The 25230-nt window shown below is 49.7% G+C and overlaps 1 protein-coding gene across 1 annotated transcript in view; it reads right to left on the reverse strand.

The window, feature by feature from the left end:
* The window catches only part of EVC2 (EvC ciliary complex subunit 2), a 119208-nt gene that overhangs the window by 25341 nt on the left and 68637 nt on the right, over nt 1–25230 (reverse strand). Inside the window, exons 11-16 of the mRNA XM_082727465.1 lie at nt 24459–24698; nt 22108–22283; nt 19345–19504; nt 17910–18364; nt 10460–10664; nt 8042–8164 (exon numbers count right to left, since the gene is read on the reverse strand). Coding sequence (XP_082583591.1) covers nt 8042–8164; nt 10460–10664; nt 17910–18364; nt 19345–19504; nt 22108–22283; nt 24459–24698 — 1359 coding nt within the window. The remainder of the gene's footprint in view (nt 1–8041; nt 8165–10459; nt 10665–17909; nt 18365–19344; nt 19505–22107; nt 22284–24458; nt 24699–25230) is intronic.

A 25230-nucleotide genomic window follows, 5' to 3' on the forward strand; every position in this document is an offset into this window, starting at 1 on the left:
TCATTAAAACAAGGAACAAATCAAGAAAGAGAAGGATGAAGGGATTTCATAGCATAACGCCAAGATGGCAGCTGCATATAAGGTATAAAGTACAACGTCCCAATTGAGGCACAGCAGATGTACAGAGAGAGATGTCCTAAAGATGATGAAATTAATAAAAGGCATGACTTATGTGGTGGTCCTGAGAGGATATTTGGTCAACTCTCAAAACATGTATTGAATTAATGATAAGTACATAGAAAAGTGACCAAAAAAGGAACCAAAAAGGCAGCATTAACTCCAGGAAAAACAAAAAGTTATACAGAAAAGAAAAATGAATCTCAGTTTTATATGGCTCATATGTAAATAACATCTAAATAGAAATCTGAGATATACATTTTATATACTGAGGAAAACAGAAAAGGCTCATATGTGTTGCAGGTTGAAAGAAGAAAGATAGCTGAATCTTATTTCCATAAAGAAACATGACTAGATAATACCCAAAGTAAAGACATTAAGAAATAGCAAGACAAGCATGTTATTTGGAAATATGGAGGTAAGTGCCAAAATATCTAGCTAAAAAATTAGAAATCATTACCTCTGAGGATTTGAAAATGTATATATATACATATATATGTATATATATATACATATATATATGTGGTTTTTTATAGGAAGTTGCTCCTTTTTTTTAGCACAAACCTTGTAGAATTATTTGATTCTAAAAGAACACATGCCCAAGTTTTATAAAAATGAAGAGTAACCTTTTAAAAACAGACAATATAAAAAAGAAGTTACTACATTCAAACCATTAAATTAAAAGAGAACTGTGGTAACCTTTTGGTGTATGAAAGGTAGAAGTAGGACAGATCAGAAAGCTAAGATGAAGATTAATAGTGAGACCCTGAATGCCACACTCAGGAACCTGGATTCTGTCTGGGAATGATGGGAAACTACGAAACTTCCCTTAAAACAATGCTTCAGGAGATGACTTTGACAGACACTGGCTAAAACAGAGGCAAAAGCATCTGGCCTTTGTGGATGGAGAGATTTTTCTCTCCGCTTCCTAAAATACCTTCCCTATCAATGCACTTTCTCCTCTAATCTTTAGAAGAACCTGTGCCATCAGTATTCTCTCCTGTCAGGTCATCAGAAAATGAGCACATTATTCTCATGCTTAAACTCTAGTCACTTCTGAAATTTGGAGAGCTGTTCCTGACAGAAGTGCCAGCCACCTTTGCATAATTGCTGCGGCAGCTGCAGGAACACAATAGCATGCACGGTCGATTGCAGTGCGGGAGTTCCACTCCCGAATGAAAGGAACGCTAATGAACTGTGTACGCACGGCGTGTCATGAAACCTGGAAATAGTGAATAAATAATGAATGGGTGAAGGGGTATAGTGGCAGACATGCCACCTGGACAGAGGACAACATCATTAAAATAACATCAGAAATGACCAGTCAGCTGGTAATACAATCATGTCATTTTCGCATTCATATTTAAATGTTCCTAAAGAATATTTATGAGAAATTTATATACACTGTGTGCAAAAACAGCAGCAGAGCATATCAAAGAATTAGCTGAAGCATTCCCTTCATTTCTGGATCCCTCAACTCAGATCTGCTAATGTGACACAGGGATGGGCTTCTAGAGGCTCCACTCTCCCACCTGCTAGCAATGTGACCTTGGACAAGTCTCTCCACCTTTCTGAGTCTCAATATCCTCATCTGTGAAATAGAAGTAGTTGCTACTGCACCACCTGTCTCACTACAGAGTGAAGTAGGATCTATGAAGAGGATCCAAGTTTGGTGTGAGATATCAAGGGATTGAAAAGAACCTAAATGTCTATTAGTTGAGGGCTGGCTACATCATTTAAGGGTCACACATGTTATGAGATGTCATGCTGCTATAAAAAGCCACCAGGAAACTCTTAAGTACTAATATGGAAGGTCTTCAAGTTTTAGTACGAGGTAAAAAGCAGAGACAGGTGAGAGAGAGAGAGAGAGAGATAGCACATGTAGACAGACAGACAGATAGAACTATTTCTACTAGTTGAAAAATAAAAAAAAATTAGCCCCATAATGTGAACCATGGATTTACTCTGCTTTGTGGATTGGCCTAGGCATTGGAGCAGGAGGAAGAGGTACATTCCCAGCCCTGGTCAAGGCATTGACCTTGGCCAGGCACCATTTTGAGCTGCAGCCCTCCAGTCCTAGAAATCTGATCAAGTCTCCCAAGCTGGTGAGAGTCACCTGGAGGTCAGGGAAGAAGCCAGAATGTCCCTTCATCAATCAGGTACCTGCTTCTAAGAAGCCCTCCTTGGGTGCCCTCCAGGAGAGGGTAGTGGGATTGACATGACTGACCCTTGCAGGTCAACTCTGGCCACAAAGCCTGCATTGGATGCTTTGTCTTGTTGAGGTGTCTGGCCGCAGGGCCCTTCAGTTCATAGAAATCAAGCCATTTCTTAGTGGAGAGTGGGGTCTACAACCTTAGCTTCTATCTCAGCAGACTAAGACAAGACCCACATCCCCTACAGCCAAAGAGAGCAAAGGTCAGGAAAAGAAGACTGGCCAATACAGACCTCCTTACAGAACTAAAAATGAATATATCACCCCAAAAATTCTCTGAGAAGTGCCTAAATCTTACCAATTTTGCCTCAAAGGCTGAGCTCCTTTGTCTACCTCCAAGTCTCCCATGCTCTAGCTCCTACCTGCCTCTGAGGCCTCTCTTCTCCATACCTAACAGAAAACAAACTTTCTGAGGACAAATCAAATATCTTTCAAAACAGAACTGGTATAAAACCACAGGTAAGCCACAATAAATTCCCAAACATCATTATCATATATAATTTATTCTCTAAAACAGAACAAAATTAGAAAGGAGTAACTGAAAAAAATTTTTAAAAGGACAGGTTAAACTTCAAAATCAATGTCAAAGGGATAGGTCAAAAATTTCTACTTCTGGTCATGATGGAAGAACTGGGAGCAGATTTACTCTCCCACCACCAAAACCCAGGTACAGTGGTACATGGTGCAAAAGTTTCCAGATACTGGACAAGAGGCAGCACAGGAATGGGTGACCCAAGAAGGAAATAGACAAGGGGACCCTATAGCCACCCCAGCTTGCTGCTTGGATGTGGACCCATGGGAAGCCCAGAAAGTGCACCACATTAAGGGGGAAAAAAAATAGAGTTTGGGAGGCCACTATGTCTAGAATTTGTGGAGCACAGTCCCAAAGAGGAAGTTGCTGCAGAGAGAGAGAGATAGAGAAAGAGAAAGAGAGAGAGAACTCCAAAGACCTAGAGGGGTGTCCTCAAGTCTTTGGCTAAGTGCTGCACATGCTTGAATAAGGAAAAAAACAAAACAACAACAACAACAACAACAAAAACTACACCAGACCAGGAAACGAAACACCAAAAATCACAGGCAGAGAGAATACCAGAGTTCACACAGAACTGGAAAGAGCTAGTGTTCCCATGAGCCAGAGTGAAAAAAGCACACAAGCACAGTCCTCAGAATAGGGATACATTAGCCCTCAATTAAAGGTAGCTCTCGATCTCACCTAACAAAACTTAAAAGCATGTCCTGAAAGGGTAAAACTAATCCCAAACATCTTAACTACATGTCAAAACTTCAACACGATTAAAGAAAACACAATAAAACCTGGGACCCAGCATGTAAAACCTACAATGCCTAGCATCCAATCAAAAATTACCATGCACACAAAGAAGCTGGAAAATAGGATCCACAATCCACAGGACAATCCATCAGCAGAAATGAGAGAGATGATGGAACCAGCAGATAAGGACATGGAAGCAGTGATAAGAAAAAGAAATGAGGTAGTGGCTAGGAATAGAGGGGACAAAATTGCAATTATTTGTGGACAGGATGACTGACCATGCAGAAAATCAGCAGAACCAGCAGAAGAATCCTCACAACACTAAAAGGCAGGCCCACACTTGAAGAATGAGGACACCAGGGCACAGAACAGTTAAGAAGTTCAAGGTCACACATTTGGCAAGAGGCATAGCTAGGACTTGGACCCAGATGTCTGGCTCCAGACACAGAATAAAGCAGTCTGGAAAGACATAAATAAAAGTTAGTAACACTTCTTTACACCACAATTGAGTAACTCAAGAATATAATTGAAAATAGGCTACCATTCACAACCGCATGCAAACCTGTAATATATCTAGGAATCATCACAAAGAAACACCTTATGTATAAGGGGACCATATGGTTTATCATCAAGTTGAGAGGCAAAAGGAGGAAATGTTGCTGGAACCAACCCAAACAAACTGAGATCTATGGTCACCCTACTTATAGAAACAACTGTTCCAAATTTAAAAAAAAAAAAAAAACATTCCACCTTTTGGAGGATGGGATGACAATTGTCAAATTAACCTGTAAATTTCATGCAATCACAACAGAAATTTAATTATGAACTTGAATAACTTATTCTAAAACGTATATGCCCTCCAGACTCATGTAGGTTTAAAATGATGCATCTGTGAGCTTACAGTGAGCCCATCAGACAGCTGGGCTGTCCCTGGCTGAGTGTCCCAGGCACACCCCAACCCCTCAGGCAGCTGCCAGGGACCAGAGCAGACTCCTCACTCCATTAGCCTCTTAGCTATTTGGAAAAAGAAGTCAGGGAGGAAGCCTGCCCTTGTCTTTCTGTGCCCTTGTCTTTCTGTCTCCCTGAATCAGTCACACAGCCACTCATGCAATGTGGAGCTCAAATCAGCCAAGTGGATTTTCTATCTGAAAGCAGGAGGCAAACCTCCAAGTGGCTGATGCTCAAAGTGGTCACCCATCTGAAGCTGTGAACATCTCAACAGCAGACACCGAGACCAGGGGCTGGCCCAGAGAAGGCTATCCAAGAAACCTTCCCTAAAGGACAAAGTAGAAGGAGACCAAAGGATAGGAGCAGGACAAGAAGGGCAAGGGAAGAAGCCAAAGAAACGCGAGGGGACATGGAAAAGGCACAGGAGAGCCACCTTGGGAGGCTGAGCCTTTCCTTTGTCACAGAAGGGCATAGTCGATGGAGGCAGACGTGCCCCCTCCATCCCCGGCTCTAGTGAATACTGATGGTGTGACCTTGGGCAATTCTCCCAACCTCTTCAGATGGCAGAGTCCAGAAAAGGCACAGATCAACCAGGGTGGAGGGTTCCAGGGATCACTGTTGCAGATTCTTGTAAGGAAATAAGGTGCCTCCAGCATGCTTGGCAGCCCCAGTACTGAAGCCAACGTCCCTTCGGGGAACCATACAGCCAGCCACACTGAGGCTGTGCAGTGGCTCTCTGACCCGGTCCCTCTCTCCAGCTACACGAGCCCTGAGGAACTTCCCCAGCCTGGAACACGATCACACCACTCTCAGCCGCTGGCATGCCAACCCAGGGCTTGTCATTTCCTTCTACAATTACCCTGCAAATGAAAAGTCTGAACGATTGTGGCTCAAATGCTAAGACAACGCAATCGATCAATTTTGGGAGGAGCATCAAAGCCGTTGAGCTGAGAGTGCGTACTCTATTGGCACTTGCCACAGTGAGACAGCCGACTGTGAGGATGGCCTGTCATTAAATTGTTACAGCTGGCAAATGCCGCTTGTCTGCCTTTCTCTGGGTTCTGGCGCAAACCCACCAAGCTGTTCCATCATTGAGCAAAACTAGCACTGTAGCCACTGAAAGCTAAAAAGCGCCTTCCTGTCTGGTCATCACAAAACCCCTGTCACTAGTGGGCTATCACTGTCACAGCCCTCACTGATGCGGGAGCCAACGCATGTTTGTCCCACACTGCACGGCTACGGGAGACGACCACACGCTGTGAGAATATTCCCCGGCAATCCCGACTGGGGCATTGGACGCAGAGGCAGCCTGCCAGCGGGGAGCAGACAGAAAGCTTTCGGTTCAGGCCCTGGAGCCACCACTGCCTGGCGTACCTCTTACACATAAGTTAATACAGATGTGGATAGGAAGTACTGAGCAAAGCACCTGCAATCGCAGGCACTCGAAAGCCAACAAAGTAACTGAGCACTGTTCTCCATAAAGCGCTGTTACACCTTAGGAGGGGAGTCGAATTCTTAAATCAGTGCACAGGACAATGACATGTACATGGCCCTGTCGATGCCAGTGCGTCCTCCAGAGCCGGGCAGAGGGCTGGCCTCCTGACCACATGAGGGGTCCAGCTTGTGCCTGGGACAAATGCACGCTTCCCAGGGGAACAACAGAGGTGAGGTCAGGGCAGAGCAGGCTGCTGAGTCTGGCTCAGGGGACTGTCGGGACAGGATGTCACCTGTCACCATTCACAGTCCCATGGTCATTCACCTTGTCCCTCTCCTCAGTGGATGGGCCCAGTAGGATTCAGCTAGCCTTCTCAGCCTGGCATGAGAGATCCTTCTATGATGGTCTGCTGTTCCTCCATTGGGAAGCCCTGCACTCCAGCAAAGCAGCCTTTTCATGGGGCTGCTGATTCTCCGGGCTGCCCCTGAGCCTACACTGTGTCCTTGGCCGTGGCTCAGGCCACCCTTTCTCTCCACCAACCCAAATCCCAACCTTTTCTTCTCCAGCAACATCCACCTAGAGTCGAGGGGTTTGGCTTACAGACCAGCAGGTGTGGGAGGAAATAACCCCACCCAACCCCCAGAGGGCTACTTCCTCTGTAGCTGGGGGCCCCTCTCTCCTCTGCTGCCCCTTAGTGAACCTGGACCACATCACCCGGAGCCAACCAGGCCCAGCTCTGCTTAGAGATGTGCTTCCGCTTCTCTCCTCCAGGGAGGCCACCCCCAGGAGCCCCAGAGAAGGCTGTGATCAGGTGGTTGAGTGTTTCATCCTGGGGCCTCTCAGCGAGCCCATCTGGCTCTCACACTACTTTCTATCTTCGGTGGTAGTCTTGAGAAAAAGGATGTGTTCACCTTTACCTGCCCTGTCCCCATCTTCCTTCTCAGTTTTACATGGAACACAGATGGGAGGGGGCGCTACTTGTATTCAGAGACATTGTGGCCTGGACCTTGCCCTGCACAGGCTCTAGGGCTCCTGGCCACCTGATGCTTTTGGGTTCTGAGAAATACACCTGCATTAAATGGACACAGCACTAGGGGGAGAACAGGGACAGGAGGTAGAAACAAGATGGCAGCTCTGAAAGATGGTTTGATACGTCTGTGCAGGGAGCACATTCCTCTGGGGAACCACCCCTCTGCTGAGCGCTGGGGGACACAGCAGGCACTCGGACAGCGGTAACATGGTGTCACCCCTTCAGAGAGACCTGACCTGACCCTGCAGCCTACAATCTGTGTTCCTCATCTCAACCCCGTCCCGTGACTGTCACATCATCTCGGTCATTTCCCAAAGGTGCTGACCACTGTTGAGGAGTGCTTTCTGTCCATCTCCCCTAGCCAGAATGTGCAGCCCATGAGAGCAGGGCCAGGCCTGTCTGTCACCGCTGTCACCCAGAGTTGCTCCACACCGTGCCTGGGACACTGCTGCCTGCTCAGAATCCCAGTGTGGTGAATGCGTGGTGTGGGGCATGTTAGGATAAGGAAGGACAGTGTAGCAGAGGAACGAGCGGGAAGAACTGGGTGGTCCAGGTGGGCTTCTTGGGAGAGGGGACACTTGAGGACCTCCAGACTGCCAAGGACAAGGTTCATTTATCCAGGTAAGGGAAGGTAGCAAGGGCCATCCAAGGAGAAGGAAGAACGCGGCCGGCACTTCGGGCTCGTGCGCCGTGCATGCGGGAACGTCAAGTACAGCACGTGTGCACGCCTCAGCGCAGGGTCGGGCACCGAGGTGGGGACCCCACGTCTGCGGAGGCAGCAGCACTTTGGAGCCTGCAGGATGATCCAGACAGCGAGTGGGTAAGTGCAGGAGGAGGCTGCAGACAGGACTCCGGAGAGGCCTGAGGGGCACGGGGTGGGGAGTCCCAGCTGCAGGAGACGCTGAACAACACGGTGCTGACAGAGATGCGCACACACCCCTCCCCCACAGGCGGACTCTGTGCGCCCTGGGACTGGGGTGACATCAGCCCTGTGTGGGCAATGAGAACAGATAAAGCGGAAGGACTGACCTTTTCAACCAGGTCTTCAGGGGCCTGTTCTTCGAAGAGCTGAATTTTGTCTTCAATGCACTTCCTCAAAAGGTCTATCTTGCTTCTGCTTTTGGAGCGCGGCTTTCTCGCCTTGGACTGCTGCTGGAGGGGGCGAGAGAGCACGGACGGGAAAGTGATCCCTGGCAGGTCTGTGCAGCCCCATGTCTCCCAGAGCTGGGAGGGGCTCCCGTGGCCCCCAGGGCTGCCCAGTTGTCTTTGGGTGGACAGAGGGGGAAAGATGGACACTTGCCTGAGCAAGCTCAGCTCATAGGCCTTCAGGCCGCAAAGGGAGCAGAAGGACGGCCACTGGCAGTGCCACAGCTTTGCCATCAGACAGCACAGCCACCCCGGCACCTCTTTTTCCCAGCCATGGGACCTCCACCTGTCAGCCTCTCTGAGCAGGGGACGTGACCCAACAGGTCCCTGTCCTGGTGAAGCTGGGAGGAGCGGCTCTCCCAGCTGGCACCAGCGGACTCCACCACCACCTGCACCTCTGCTTTCGCAGGTCAGTCCTGGGGAAGGGAGCCAGGCTCAGCCAATCACAGACACCAGCCCCTGCCAGCACATCAGTGCATTTCTCCTGCAGGGTGGGGTTTTTTGTTTGTTTGTTTGTTTTTAATGTGAGAGAGAGTGTGTGCACACGTGCAGGCGTGAGCAGGGGCGGGGCAGAGGGAGAGGGAGAAGCAGGCTCCCCACTGAGCGGGGAGCCCAATGCCGAACTCGCTCCCAGGACCCTGGGATAATGACCTGAGCCAAAGGCAGACGTTTAACTGACTGAGCCACCCAGGCGCCCCTCTTCTGCAGGGTATTAGGCAAGCATAGCTCACACTCGCGGCAGGCTAACTCTATTTCCAAACCGAGCCCCTAAACAACTTCAGAATCAGGAAATTAATCACTGCCAGGATTGGCCATCTGATCCAGTCAGCTCCAAAGCAGGGGAAGCACACCTTGCTTCACTTCTAAGGAAATATGTTTATTCATTGTTCTGAAACTTAAACAAACAAACAAACAAAAAAAAAAAACGACTTTGCTACTTTGTCCCTTACTCTCTAATTACCATCGTCTTATAAATCCTGTACTCTTCTAGGAACAGAAATAGAAAAAACCTTTTTTTTTTTTTTTTAACATGAAAGAACATAAAAGCTTCTAAGTTGTTTTTGCATTGTGCTGTTCTTTATTCAATAAGGATACATCTAAATTTTTTTCTTCCCCCTAAGGCTAAGCAGTAGGTTTCAAGTCAGAAACCCCGTCTGCCTCCATCAGTTCATTTTTCCTGGGCTGGTGGGTTTCTCTTCCAGGAAATGAACACAGAAACCCAGGTCCTGGCCCTGCCGTGAACGTGCATGAGCTCACCAAAACTGAAGGGCTTTGAGTCCCAACATAATACCCCTCTGGGGAAGCCCGACATCTCTCATATATTGGCCAGCTCAGGCCCGTGCACTGCACACCTACTGTGTGCCCGGTACTTTCCAGGTACTGTGGACGGAGCAGCAAACGGGTCAGGGGGCTTATCTGCAGTGGGGACACAGACAGTGAGCAGGCTGAGAAACCAGGACATTTCAGTGATCGACTACATGAAGACATGGACCACAGCCACGTGATGAATGCCTGGGGACAGGGGGTCTTCTGGACGGGTGCTCAGAGTGGACCTCTGCAGGGTTAAGTGGAACGGAGAGGAGACAGACCACAAAGCTGGCCCCTGATGTTCCGGGGGAAGCACGTTCCCATTAGAAGAAAAGCCTCGTCTTAGGTCGTGTTCCCCAGAAGCAGAGCCAGAGATGGGGTTGGGGTGTACAGGGTTTCCTGAGAGAGCAGCTCAGAGCTGCCTGTGGGGAGCTCAGGAACCAGGTCAGGAGGGCCACACAGGGCGGGGGTCTCAGTTAAGTCCAACCTTGGCTGCTCCATGGGGGGCCTCAGGAGCAAACATGGCACAAGACTGGTCTGCCTTTGAGGTACATAATAGGTGATCAAAAAAGGCAGCTGTCCATCACGATGATACAAGACCCGGTATGAGAGGCTCCCTTTTCCTGTCTCCCCTGAGTTGAGGCGAGCATCCTCCTTGTGCCACTTACAGAAGGGGCCAGGAGTCAGTCATTGGGCGTGGCTGAGGGAGCAGGAGAGAAAGAAACCTCTCAGCCCAGGGGGCACCCATCTACCCAGGGTCAGGCCCAGAAGAGGATGCAGATGGAGCCGTGAGCAGCTGAGGGCCCAGGCAGGGGGTCTGCAATGGGCACCTAAAGGTTAGGACAAGCTTGGCAGTTCCAGGAGTAGCTGGATGCTGATACAGAGCAGAGGAGAGGGGATCCCAGGGTGGGCGGCGGGGCCCAGGCCCCCTGCATCAGGGGCAGGGAGATGCCTATGTCTACAGTCAAAGGGCAGCTGGGGCGTGCCTCCTACCTGCAGCTCGGGGGCAGCCAGAGCCTGGTCCAGCCTCCGGAACTCTGCTTCTCGCCAGGCAGTCTGGAACTGCTGTAGCAGGGCACGGGCCCGGATCTTGGGCAGAGCCAAGCTCCTGTCCATCTGAGCAAAGCAGCCATGAACTTCCTGCCTCAGCCTGAGCAGCTCATCTTCAGACAGGGAGAAGGCCGAGGAGCAGAGCTTCCTGGAAAAGCAAGATAGAGAGGGAGGCAAACCATAAGAGACTCTTAGCTCTGGGGGTTGCTGGGGGGCGGGCAGCTGGGATAACTGGAGGTTGGGCATTAAGAGGGCATGTGATGCAATGAGCACTGGGTGTCGTAGGCAACTGATGAATCATTAAATTCTACCCCTGAAACTGATAATACACTGTGTTAAGTAAATTGAATTTAAAGAGGAAGTGGTGATGCAACATGGAGGCTTAAGTGGGTAGGAGAAGAATAAATGAAACAAGATGGGATTGGGAGGGAGACAAACCATAAGTGACTATTAATCTCACAAAACAAACTGAGGGTTGCTGGGGGGAGGGGGTTTGGGAGAAGGGGGTGGGATTATGGACATTGGGGAGGGTATGTGCTTTGGTGAGTGCTGTGAAGTGTGTAAACCTGGTGATAAAAATATATGTTTATAAAAAATAAAAAGTTAAAATAAAAAAAAAAAAAAAACATTTTAAAAATAGATTAAAAAAGGGAAGCCTAGGTTGCTCAGTCAGTTCAGTGTCTGCCTTTAGTCCAGGTCATGATCTTAGGGTCCTGGGATTGAGCCCCACATCAGGCTCCCTGCTCAGTGGGGAGCCTGCCTCTCACTCTCCTTCTGCCCTTCCCAGTGCTTGTGCTCTCTCACACTCTCAAAGAAATAAAACCTTTTATAGGTAGATAGATAGATAATGGAAATGGGCGAGGGGGTAGTGCTAGGGAAGGAGAAGCTAGAAATTCAAAGAGCGAACTCTACTCATTAAATCCATGACTGGAGAACCTATCATGTCTTTATTTTTTTAAATTAATTTTAATTTTTAAAATTTAATTTTATTTTTCCAGTGTTCCAAGATTCATTGTTTATGCACCACACCCAGTGCTCCAAGCAATATGTTGGAGAGGTTGTGGAGAAAGGGGGACCCTCTTACACTGTTGGTGGTGATAAGGTAGCAGGAGGCTGGCTAAGGACAAAGCAAAAGCTGGCGCCTTGCACCCCCTCTTCACCCGCTCCCTTCCATATGTGTAGCATTCCTCAGGCACCCCTGACTGCCATAAAATGATAAATAGTTAACTTGCAGGGATCGCAGTCCTGCAGAACAGGAATCTCCCTTGCTCTACAGATGTCCTAGAGACCTAAACAGGGAGGTTACCTTATCAATAGCACGAATTTCCAGAGGCAAATAACTCTCGGTTCCTGAAGCCCTAATGTCTCCCTCCCACCATAAACTGGAGGAGACTGAGGTCGAAGGGAATGTAAATGATAGCTGGATCATAATGCCCCACCAAGAATCTCCCAACTATCTTGACGTTAATGCCTGACCTAAAGACGACACTGATCAAGCCATAAGGGCAAGGACTCCCCCTGGCACCTTGTAGGCCCTCCCTGACATGTGAGAACTCTGTTGAAACCTCCCATCCCTTCACCACCTCCCCCCAACCATGGGGTATATAACATGCCTACCCTCACAACCCGGGGCAGCAGCTTTTCCTGCCCACGGGTCCTGTCCCCGTGCTTTAATAAACCACCATTTTGCACCAACGACGTCTTAAGAATTCTTTCTTTAGTCGTCGGCTCCGAACCATCTCACCCCACCGAACCTGACTTAGGTTCTGGGACTTCATCAGTGGGAATGCAAGTTGGTGCAGCCAACTTTAATTTCCTCAAGAAATTAAAAATAGAGCTTCCCTATGACCCTGCAATTGCACTACTGGGTATTTATCCCAAAGATACAGATGTAGTGAAAAGAAGGGCCACCTGTACCCCAATGTTCATAGCAGCAATGACCACAGCTTCCACATGTGGAAATAGCCGAGATGCCCTTCGAGAGATGAGTGGATAAATATGTGGTTCATATATATGATGGAATATTACTCAGCCATCAGAAAAGATGAATACCCAACTTTTGTCTCAACATGGATGGGACTGGAGAAGATTTTGCTGAGTGAAACACTTCACGTCTTTATTCATGCATTTCTTTTATAGGAGTCTCTTGAGCCCCTAAGATACGCTGTGAAGGACACACCCCCATGCCTGAGTGAAGTTATAGCCGGATGAGGCAGGGCTGTGAGGGTGCCCACAGGCAGGCAACAGACCTCCCAGCCTTCCTGATCTGGGACAGAGCCTTTCGCTTAAAAAAAAAAGTAAAAAAGGAAACAGACATGAAAACAAAGCATCATCTGCTGAGCCCGGTGACCATCACACTACATGGCCTAGAGGAGAGATGCCCAGTTCAGTTCAGGAAGACAAGGGGCAAGGGGGCCCTTGCCCTGGGTGTTCAAGGATCATGACCAACAGCCATCACCCAGAGGAAACCCATTCTGCACTGGGAATACACTGAGTGATTTATCGCTAAAGGCTGACCTGTGTCCCCGCAAAAGATGTCAAATCCTAACCCCCAGTTCCTGGGATTGTGATCTTATTTGGAAACAGAGTCTTTGCTGATACAAAAGTAAGATGACCTCATAATGGAGGGGAATGGGGCACTCACCCAACATGACTGGTGTCCTTGTAAGCAGAAAGACTTGGGCCCAGGGGAAGGGCTCAGGACCACAGAGGCACAGACTAGAGTGAGGAAGCAAACCAAAAGATGCCAAGGACTATGGCAGCCCCAGAAGCTAACAGAGGGGCAAGGAACAGAGTCTGTCCCAGGGTCTTCGGAGGGAGCCTGGTGACACCCTGCTGACCCCTTGATTTCAGACTTCAGGCCTATAAAGCAGCAAGAGAATACTCTCCTGTCCTTGGAAGCCTCCCAGCGTGGGGTACTTTGCAGCCCCAGGAGACAATATATTTACCTACACCACTGCTAATCCTTCCAGGAGCTAGGTCCTCCGTTTACAGATAAGGAGACTGAAGAATGCTCCCAGTCTTCCTTTCCGGCAAGGCCCACACCTCTCCTTCCTGCTTTGGGCAATGCACTGTCTGTTAACTCCTTCGCTGGACAGCTATCCTCTGTAGAAAAACCCAGATATGTTTGGTATTTTGGCAAGGTCCAGACAGTAGTGGCTGGGTCCAATGTGCCCTGTGGATGTACCCGCAGGACTGTGGGAGGCCATGGCCAGCCCTGCCATGCCCGGATCTCAAGGAAGGAGAGCTGGACTGCAGTTCAGCTAGAATGTCCTTCCCTGGAAACAGAATAGGACCTTCCAGCTGACATGGGTCCTCAGCTTGAGACAGTCTGAAGGCCTAGGCCCATGATTCAACACCCCATCTTGGTTTTCTCACCAAGAGAGGGTGCACTAACTTTTTTTTTTTTTTAAGATTTTATTTATTTATTTGACAGACACAGATCACAAATAGGCAGAGAGAGGAAGGGAAGCAGGATCCCTGCTGAGCAGAGAGCCTGATGCCGGGCTCAATCCCAGGACCCTGGGATCATGACCAGAGCCAAAGGCAAAGGCTTTAACCCACTGAGCCACCCTGGTGCCCCACGGGTGCACCAACTTTTTAAAAATAGCCCCAAGCAATGGCAGCTTCTCCTTTGTCCTTGACCTTTCTGAGAAACTTTGCCCTGCGTGTGTTTGCAGGTGTGTGGACTCCAAAGTGAAAGCAGCTCTGAAAGAGGCGAGTCATTCATTATTCCAGCCCATCCTCAAGCCGATCGGTCCTGCGTGGTCTGGTCTTAATCCTCTGTTCTGTCGGCACCCAGGTAAGACTTGTAGAAACACAGGAGCCGAGCAGGGTCTTTAAGATCCAGGCAGGAGGTCAGGAAAGACGTCTCAAAGACACATTTTTCCTGACAAAAAACATGCATCCTTATTGATTCCTACCTTACTCAACCAGGTTTAGAGCAACTCCAACCTGCCCGAAATCGCAAAGCTTCTAAAAATGTGTTTCAAAAACGATTGTGAGGAACGATTCCTCAGAAATAAAGGCTGCAACCTTTTGGAATCTTAAACAAGCAAAGCAGACGAGCAGACGCTCGTGGCGGGCATTGTTCCTTGACCCTCTTTAACCCCGAGAAAAATCATAAAGACTTTTCTGATAGCAAAGTGAGAATTCTCTTTTCCCGGGAAATGACTAAATCAGCGGCAGCTCGGGTAACACTCTCCGCAAAATGGATCCAAATGAAGTGGCCGAAAATGACCATCCGGCAATGGGAATGTCGAGTCTAACGCAGGCTCTTCGAAGAGTCCAAAGCTGGCTGGAGCGCGTAAAGAGATGTGGGTGGGATGGGGGTTGAGCTGAATCATTACTGCGGAGAACGACTCACAGGAATAAGAAGACGTGTTTAAGGATCTAATTTTTACGGGCTTGGAGTGTCTTGTGCGCTCAAGAAAACCAACATTAACAAAGCCTGGGAAGTAAACAGGGACAGAACCCAAAGACAGAGAAGAAGAGGAGCCCAGAGATGGCACTCTGTCTCTGCAAATACCCAGGGACCTCTTCTCCCTGGTGGCCAGGTCAGTGCCAGGGAAGAGGACTCTGTAGGAGAAGAGAAGAAATGGTCGGAGCCAGGCAGATCCTGTCCCCACAAAGGCTATTGCCAAGGAAGGATGGGCATGGCAGGAAGATGCTCTTGTTCTCGTGGCCATCCATGGGAGCAGGTGGGAGGGACCACCGACGCCCAGCATACTGCACGCTGGCCCGGCAGAGAGGGGAGACAGACCTGCTGAGCAGATATGCAGGAAAGGACTCATTCTGCTCCTCCCGCCCTCATCCCCACCCCTGCCCCACAACATCCCCTGCACGCTCCTGTCCCTGCAACCAGGTCCAACAAGCAGGGCTCTGGATTCAGAATTACATTGTGCCAAAGGTTCAGCTAAAGTTGTGAAACATCTATACCCAGGAAAAGATACTAAATGGGCTCGGGCTTTGTTTCCTTCTTTGCTTGAACAGGTTGTTTGGGTCTGTCTGTTTGCTTAAAATGCTGGGTTGGCTGGTTGGTTTGTTGAAAGGAAAAGCAACTTTCAAGAATGTTGATTGGGAGGTCTGTAGGGAAAGGGAGAAGCCGCTCTCTGTCATTGCCAAATGGGTACAACCACATCTTTGCAAGGAAACAGTGACTTCGTTGCTCTAAATAAACAGGCTGAGAAGAGAGTGGTTATGGGTTAGGGCCCCTGCACTGCTGGTGATGGCTTTTAACTCTGTTCCTTCACAGCAGTCACACTGGTCTCCCCACTTCACACCCAGATATGGACCAGGACCTCCTATCAAGCTGCTCCCCACTGGGTCTTGACCCACCCTCAGCAGAGCACCAGTGGCCCATGGCCGCTCATCTCTGGCTCCCAGTGCCAGGTCAGTCCTCCCGCGAAGACTGGCAGAGACCTGGACCCTTCAGTGTGCCCAAAACCCTTACCTGCCTATGCTTGCCTGTCCTGATCTACCTCTTTAGGTGTCTTTTCTCCTGATCATCAGAGTCCTCCCAGCACAGGAATGATGGTGACAAGGGTAGCAGCTGCTAATTACTAACCACCAAATGCAGATCATGGGTCGTGTTAAAAGATGTAAATCTATGAACTCAGGCACTTCCTCCTTGATGCCATGAAGGTGGCATCTTGTTAGACATGGCTGATGACCTAACCCAGAGCCACTTCCTTGCGCCTTGCCAGCTCAGTGTTTGTTTAGAGAGGCTGCCCTCTAACGACGTTGGGGATGGGAACACCCCTCACAGCCCTAGGGAGGAAGCCACAATTGGTCTAAGGCAGGACCTGACAAATGTTGGCCTGGTAGACCAAGTCCAGCTCCCCTGGTCAGTTTTTGTTCATAAAGTTTTATTAGCATGCAGTCAAGTTCCTTAGTTCATAGACTGTCTGTGGCTGCTTTCTTGCTACCATGGCAAGATGGGTAGTTGCAACAGAAATCAGGTAGTCCTCAGTGACTACACTTACCTGCTCTTCATTTAAAAAGTTGACAGCCTTCTGGTCTCTGACAGTCATGGTCACTGCATTCTCCTTCCTGCTGAATGGTTTCAGCATGGGCCTATGCCCTGGGCAGTCCTGACCAGTGGTATCAGAAGGAGTGATTGCTCAGATGTTAAAAAGAGATGATGAGTGTGACACCTGACGCCACAGCAGCCATCCTGAAACCATGAAGGGATGACCCCAAAGACCAGAGGGGCACACTGAGGATAGTGGAGCAGAAAAACCAACAGAACTCGGTCCTTGATGGAATCATTGAGCCACTGAATCAAGATGGGAAGAATTTACCACTTGACTCCTCCTTATAAAATAATTTCTTCATCTTTTACCAACCTGATAATATTATGGGCTGCTGGAAGCACCCTAAATGATGTAGTATTATTGTTTAAGGCAAGACAGATGAGGCAAAGGAGGATAAGTAACTCTCCTACACTCAGACAGCAGATGGTGGTGCTGGGATTTAAATCTAGGTTTTCTGGTCGACACTGGCCACATCTCGCTCCGACTGACAGCTCCATACCAGCCTTGTTGGAACTCCTTCAGTTTCCAATCTGATGGGCCAGCCTCAACCAACTGCCAAAAGCTTCGTGGGTCCCTGCTACACCAGGAAATGTGTCCCATTTGGGCCACGTGGATCTCAGTCTGCATGGAGAGCTGGTAACTACTGTCAGGAGGGAAGGGCCGTGGGGCTCTGGCCCCTCCGACTTCAGCTGGTACTCATGGCTCTCATGGTGTCCCCGTGTCTTTAAAAACAGTAGCTGTGCCATATATCCAAGTTTCCTAGTATCACCTGGAGAGTTGGCCAGCTGCAGCCTCACCTCCTACTCCTACTCAGAAGTGATGTCATTACTCGGTTCTCCAGTTAAGAATGAAGCAAATAGCCCAAGCACCGAATCGGTGAAGGAAGGAAGGGGTCAGTGCAGAAATGGTGAGGGTAAGGCCTCAAACGAGGGCCCAGTATCACACGTCGTTGACATGCGGTGAAACCAAGCAGGCTCGGAATGCCCCCCGCCCCCGCTAGTTCTGTTCTCCAGTCCACTCCCTGGGATAAGGCCCCTCTATCAAATGAGCTTTCGAGCAAGGGGGACCCACTGCAGTTCCTGCTTATGCAGGAGTGGTAGGTTCCAGCTGCCCACCCCCCGCTCCCGTCACGACCTCCCATGGGAACCCAAGGCACCTCACCTACTTCTTGCTACACAGCCTGCCTCCCACCAGCCTTGGCTGCTCACACTGCGCGCCGGGGTGGCCCTCTCCCTGGTGCTGCGAGTTCAGGTGAGCAAGGACCTGCGGTGAGCCTCCTGAGGGCAGGGCCGGCCGTCCCTACAACCCCCGCAGGCCCCGCCTTCCCTGGGGGCGGAGCAAGGAATGGAGGAACTCACATGAAGATCAGGTGCTCCCAGCGTCTCAGCTCTGCCTGCTCCTCGGTTGACGCCTCCAGTGCGTCGTCCTTCAGTCTCTGCCTCACGCTCTGGACGCCCTCCTGGTCCCTGTCCCTCTCTTCACCCTCGAGCTGCTGGGCCCGGGAGGCTAGCTCCCGGCTGTGTTCCTCCAGGATCTGCTGCAGGAAGAGCCAGGGCACGCCACGTTTGAGCAGCTCCTGGGTCATCCCCGAGGTCTGCAGGCGCCGCAGCTCCTCGGTGGCCTTCTCGGACAGCGATAGCGTCAGGGCCTTGAGCTCCTCCAGGGCGGCCTGGTCCAGGCGCTCCTGCAGCGTCTCCAGCGCCGTGCCCTGCTCCGCCAGCAGGCTCCCCCACCGGCCCAGGTACTGGCCGGCATCCTCCGCAGCTCGCAGGGCCTCCCCGAGCGACAGCTGCTCCTTCCGCTGTTCCTTGTGCTGCAGGGGTTTCAAGGAGAAAATTAAGCGCGGACAGGCTGGGTGTGTACAGCCCTCTGGGAAACGCGTGGAGACCCGCACGGGAGGCATGGGATGGAGACAGCCCAGCCATCACACACTCAGAAAGCTGTCCTTAAAAAAGGAACCCGAAATAGGGGCGCCTGGGTGGCTTAGTAAGTTCAGCGTCGGACTCCTGGTTTCAGCTCATGATCTCAGGGTCATGAGATCAAGCCCCACATGGGGCTCTGCACTCAGCCTGGGGAGTCGGCTTGGGATTCTCTCTCCTGCACTCTGCCCCTCCCCCTCTGCTCACATGCTCTCTAAAAGAAAGGAAGATAACCCCAAATAGGGCGAGAACTCCATCTGTTGAACATGTATTGGACCCGTACTTGTTGAGCAGGTAAAGTCCAAGAACAGACCACTTGGGTTCCCAGCCTGGCTCCTCTGAGGACACACTAAGGGGCCCAACATGAAGGTCTAGAACTCTGTGCCTCCACATCCTCATCTGTAAAATGGGGCTGAGCTACCTCACAGAGTAGCTGGGGGGATTCAGTGAGTTGTTTAACACGTATGTGGTTCTCAGAGGCGCGCCCGGGGGTCAGAGCTCACGTCTGTGAACGTCTGCTGTTAATTCGTATTCCGGGAGCAGAGGACCTGTGAGCTTATAGGGGAAAAGAAACACCGTGAGATCTGTGACACACAAGTGAAACGAGGAGGTCAGGGGAGGACTTTCAGGAAGGCGAGCCCAGGTCAGAAGATCCCCCGAGAGAGAGCCACAGGTGTGAAGATGCCACGGGGGATGAGGAAACGCAGGCGAGCATAACAAAGATGTCTGTCGTGCTTTTATTTCACAGAGCACTTGCAGACTGTCTCTGTCCTGGGTTGGAAGGACATGGGATGGTCCAGGTGGCCAAACACGGTCAGCTCTGACCATCAGAGAAATGTGGCCTTGGGCCCCACAGATGTTACTGCTCACATACCTTTTGGAGCATCTCTCGTCTTCTCTTCAGGATCAGTTTTTGGTGCAGCTTCTTTTTCTCCTGCTTTAAGTCATTGTCCAGCTTCTGTCTGATGGAAAAGACTTCGGTCTGAGCGCGCCCCAGCAGCGCCTCTGTCTGCTCTTCATCCAGGTACCCCGCTCTAGGAGAGACGCAGGAGGATGACACACCCTCCACACCCAGCCTTGGCCCGACTGCTGCGGTGGCTGCACGTTCCTCTCCGTCTTCGTTTGGGCTGATCAGGGAAAGTCTTTACCCGGAAGGAGGAGCAGCAGAACAGGCAGCTGAGACAGTCCCAGAATACAGGAAGGACAAGGCTGGCATCCCTAGAGACTTGCCCAGAAAGCTCGACGTCAGAAATCACCTGTTTGGGCAGAAACTGGGCAAGAGCTCTGGGAGAAAGTGGCACCCTGAGAACCACGGCGCTCTAGGTACAGTTTTCCAAGAGGAGACAGTGGGTTTGGAATTGGGGGTGATGGGACTGTCAACAGCAAAGTCCAAGAGGTAAATGTTGGGAATATCCTATAGGGTTAATTCTTCACACTAACCTGGCTAGCCACAGGGCACCCACATTAAACACTGAGCACAGAGGCATCTGGGAGGGCGATTCCAGGAGAGATTAGCACTCAAATTGTGGGACCGCCCTCCCCAATGTTGGGGGGGGCACCAGCGAATCCAGTAAAGGACTGAATAGAACAAAAGGTGGAGGAAGGAGGAAACTGCCCCCTTCTCCTGCTTCAGGGCTTCTGGCTGGACACCTCCTCTCACTTTCTCCTGTCCTCGGACAGGGATCCCCTGGTTCTCAGGCCTCTGGACTCAGACTGAACTACGCCACTGGCTTTCGAGAGCATTCCAGAGTCTCCAGCTGGCACAGAGCAGGTGGTAAAAGTCCTCAGCCTCTGTAGTTATGTGCACCAAGCCCTCATATCTATCTCACTGCTTGTTCTTCTGGAGAAGCCTGAGTGACACAGTCTGTTACTATCACTATCACCAAGACTATTCCCGGTCTATCTGCTTCACTGGGCTGGGTCTCCTGCTTGGCATAGGGTAGATATCTATGGAAGCTTCTTGAAGGAATGAATAGGTAACTGAATGAATGATGGATACATACTTAAGAAATGTAAGTCTGGGGGCACCTGGATGGCTCAGTGGGTTGAGCCTCTGCCTTCAGCTCAGGTCCTGATCTCAGGGTCCTGGGATCGAGCCCCACATCGGGCTCTCTGCTTAGCAGGGAGCCTGCTTCCCCCTCTCTCTCTGCCTGCCTCTCTGCCTACTTATGATCACTCTCTCTCTGTCAAATAAATAAATAAAATCTTTTAAAAAAAAAAGAAAGAAAGAAAAAGAAATGTAAGTCTGTGCCAACTTTAAACTTTTTTATATTTTTAAAATATTTTATTTATTTGAGAGAGAAGAGACAGACAGAGACAGCACATGAGTGGGTAGAGGAGCAGAGAGAAAGGGAGAGGCAAAGTGTGAGAATCTTAAACAGACCGGGCAGAGTGCAGAGCCTGGCATGGGGCTTGATCTCATGACCCTGAGATCATGATCCCAGCAGAAACCAAGAGTGGGATGCTTAGCCGACTGAGCCACACAGCCCCCCAGATGTCCCTGTGCCAAATTTTTAAAATAGAACTTAAAAATCAGAGGTAAAATACACCTCCCTGCCAACTGTTCCCAATGGTACAACCAGCTGTCAGGTGCTTTGGTTCAAGGCCAGGAACTGTTTCTTTCACTTGAGTGAAAATTAATCACGAGTGTCAAGGCAACGGCAGTGACAAATTCATTAGCATCTTCAGGTAGCGAGCGTTCAAGTACACCGCACCTTACAGAATCCTCATTAAACTGAGCAAGAGAGCCACAGAGTCCTAATAAAATCACCAAGGTGACAGAACCAATTCCTAAAACCACAGAGTGGTCTGGGAAAGCTGACTTCATAGGCATGCCTCTATTTATTTTAGAGCTTCCCATAACCAAAGAGAATAAAAGTCATTGTTTGCAAGTAAGCATCCCAAAGACCAGCTGGGAACAAAGGTCAGAGAGTGGCTGAGGCTGCCTTGCTCTGAGCCTGCATGACCACTGACTGCATGGTTCCCCGGGGCCTGCAAAGAAAAATCGAAAACAACATACAACAAGCGTCTGTGCATTTGGACTTCACTGCCAAGGTGAATACAAGAGCTGGCAGAGTGTCTGTGCTCAAGGGGAAGAGGGCCCTCCCACCACTGAGCAGACATAAGCCTCCTCCACCGATTTCTTAGAGAAATGTAGGGGATTTCCTTTAAAATGACTCCAGGTAGGGGGGGGCATGTGGGTGGCTCAGTTGGTGCCTTGAACTCAGGTCACGATCTCAGGGTCTTGGGATCGAGCCCTGCTGAGTGGGGAGCCTGCTTCTCCCTCTCTCTGCTGTTCCCCCTGCTTGTGCTCTCTCGCTCTCTTTGTCAAATAAATAAATAAAATACTTAAAAAAAAAAAAAAGATGACTCTGGGTAGAGCTATAGAGTGACATCAGGGTTGGCCACTGAGGCTGAATGAAGGGCACAAGGAAGGTTCACCACATGGCTGTCCCAGTTATCATAAAGGTCTTAGAAATTCTACTGCGCAAAAGATTCTTATGCCTAGAGAATTCTCAAGGAGTAAGTTAGGAGCCGTCAGTGCATTTGCTGACCGAGCGGCATGGGGGGGTCTCTAAGGAGGACAGCAGGGCAAGGCCTTTCCTGTGAATCCTCTGGGATGGCTGTTGAGTCTTACCGCTCATGTTTCTGGATGAACAGGTTGAGCTGAGCATCAGCAGCACTCAGAAGGCCCTGTACACGGGTCTCTGACGACTGCATGTTCTGAACCAAGTACTCCCTGTGGCCAAATCTCTTACTTAGATGGTATCTCTTACTGGCCTGGAGAAAATCCATTAGCTCTTCTAATTTTTCCTGTTTAAAAAAAAAAAAATCAAGAAAATATGCCTGATTAAAATTTAGAGACTGTTCTTTCTAGACATCAAGTATTACCTTTCCTTCCCGAAGAAAACACACAGGCATAGAAGCATGGGGATTAACACCTTAAAATGCCCCATTCTTAACAAAGGCTTAGAAGAAAATGACCTATTAATAAGGAATGAGAGCTTGGAAAAGTGCTTTCTAGACCCAGAGTTAGGACTTGTCAAAACAACGTTACTGCCCTAGGAAAGGGGATGCAAAGCTCACCCAGTCACTCAGCCTTCGCCCACGGGGTTCTCAAAACCCAGCACCGACACGGGTGCTATGTTCTGGGATATATCAGCCATCAGCCCTGACCCCCAGAACTTCCACACTCGTGGTGGAGATGGAAATCAAGATAATGAGCCCCAAACACAAGACAGAGATAATCTACCTTACACTGGGGAGTCTTCTCTGGGCCCTGCACTGGGCTCAGAGTGTTTCATGCCTTATTTAACTTAATGTAGAGAGAGAGTACTATTATCCCCATTTCACAGATGAGGAAACTGAGTCTGCATTGTACTCCTGGTAGGTGGTGAAGCAGGGATTCGAACTCAGTAATCTAATTCCAGCACCTGTGCTCTAGCATCATAGTAGGCTGCTCCAAAATGCAGCTATGATCAGTGGTGTGGCAATCAGACCAGTAGTAATTAAAACATTAGCCCAAGTGGACTATCATCGCCCTGAATGGCTCTGCTGTCTTTTCCCATCTGTGGAAATGGTCTCCTGCAGTGGGCCACCAAAAAGATCAATGCTCTGTTCAGCAAGATACGTATGATGCCACAGACAGTCTCCTCTCTAACCAAAGATGTGGGATCTCCAGTTCTTGATGCCTGGGAATGTGCACTGTCCAGACAGTGAAAAGCAGAATGGCCGGTCAGATGTGGCTGAATACTGGTATCTCCCTGACTCGCTGGCAGCAGAATCCATATAGCGGGAATACCGAGGTAATATTCTTATTCTCCACAAAACCAGATCCACGGGAACCGCTGGCTTGTGCTCATAAGTAGAAGCAGAGCTACTGTCTTCCAATACCCCAGCAGCTGGGGACAAAGACGCCTGTGTCGTGCTACCATTATCACCCATGGGTGTCTCCTTCTTGACTCCGTTATGACTGACAATCACACATTCAAGCTCGAATGTCCCAGGGTTGAGAATCAACCACTGGCCATCACGAGGAGAAAAATGACGGCAAAATCCATCAAGACCCACATGATGCCTTGGGGTCTGGATGCCCACCTGAGAATAGAATTCTTGCTCTAGTTACTCTCACTGAGGTTGGAGCAGGAAAAACCTAGAGCAAAATGGAGAGGCTGGCTCGTTCTCTCCATGCTCCGTGCCTCCCAAGAGAGGCTCCCTCATCCCGCAAGACTCACTTTCGGGAGACTTTTGGGGATGGTCACTAGATCTCCTCTGGCACAGCCCTGCTCCTCACCACCCTCACCCCAGGGGGATGCGAGATCTGCTACTGGACCGCACACCAGTGATTTCACACTAGAGGTGTACATGTGTATGTAAAATACTCCACACGGGCCTGAGAAATCCCCAACAATGATGATGGCCTTGAGTCAACTATTTTTGTGACCGTTTAGTAACTAATTCCATTTGGATTAATAATATTCACACTCAGACTGACACAGAAGAACACACACAGAGGCCCCCAGGCATCTGCAGACATGGACTGCAAGGCCCAGGTCTACACAAACACACACACACACACACACACAGAGGCATATGTATATTTATGTGTTTTCCACTAACATATGGATTCAATGTATATTGTGCCAAGCGCAGGCTTTCCGAGCATTAGCTCTATTATTCCATTTTACATGTGATGAACCTGGGGCTCAGGAAAGTCAGGCCGTTTGCCTAAAGTCACAGAGCTGATGGCCGGTGGAACTGGAAATCAAATCCAAGTCAGCCTGAGTCCCAGGCCTGGGCTTCAAGTTATTAATGGCCCCATTTATTGGAAACTCATCTGCACGTCCAGAGGCAGAAGGAAAAGGTGGTGGTGCACTCATGCTCCACAACCAAGAGAAGAGACAGGACAGAGTCCGGGAGAGGAGAAATCACCGGCATGGTTATGGGAAGTCACACTCCCATCGCCACGAGCCTGACCTGAAGCCTTACCTGTATGTTGGCATAATCCTGCAGGAGCATTCTAGCTGCCTCTGGCTTTAGTTCCCCTTGGAAAATAGCACTTTTTATCTGGGTAAAGAAGATATTGTGCAGTTCATTCCTTTGGAAAACGGCCAGCTGCCGGTGAGCCTTGGCAAAGTCCTCCTCCTGCTGCAGAGCCAGCGATCTCCTCAGGTGCACCTGTTCCAGGCCGTGAAGGGTCCTCAGGAGGCCATTACACTCCACAGCAGACTGTGGGCAGAGGGGGCAGCAGGTGAGAGACGACACACCCACAGGCACGCACGGGCACACCCAGGCAATATGCAAGCACACACATGCACACAGACACACACCATGCATATATACACATGCATGCGCATACATGTGCCCGTATGCAAGTGCAAAGGCATGTGCGTGCATGAACACACACATGCATGAGCCCACACACACATAGCAACAGTGTGCACACGCATGCACATGTGTATGGGCACATGCATGCATACACGAGCACATAGCAAATATGCAAGTACATGGGAATACTGTGCACTTCCACAGCACCACAGTGCATACACACATGCAAATGTATAAATGCACATGCATGCATACATGTGTGAACACAGCACTGCTGTGTGTATATGTGCTGTGTGTGCCTGCACATGCATATACAGATGCACATGCTTACATGTACACACAACACAGTGCATGCACACACATGCATGAACATAGTGCATACCCATATGGCAAATACACATGTGCACAACAATGCATACAAACATGCACATGT

The sequence above is a fragment of the Mustela nivalis genome (assembly GCF_964662115.1).
Source record: "Mustela nivalis genome assembly, chromosome: 4".
Lineage (NCBI taxonomy): Eukaryota > Metazoa > Chordata > Mammalia > Carnivora > Mustelidae > Mustela > Mustela nivalis.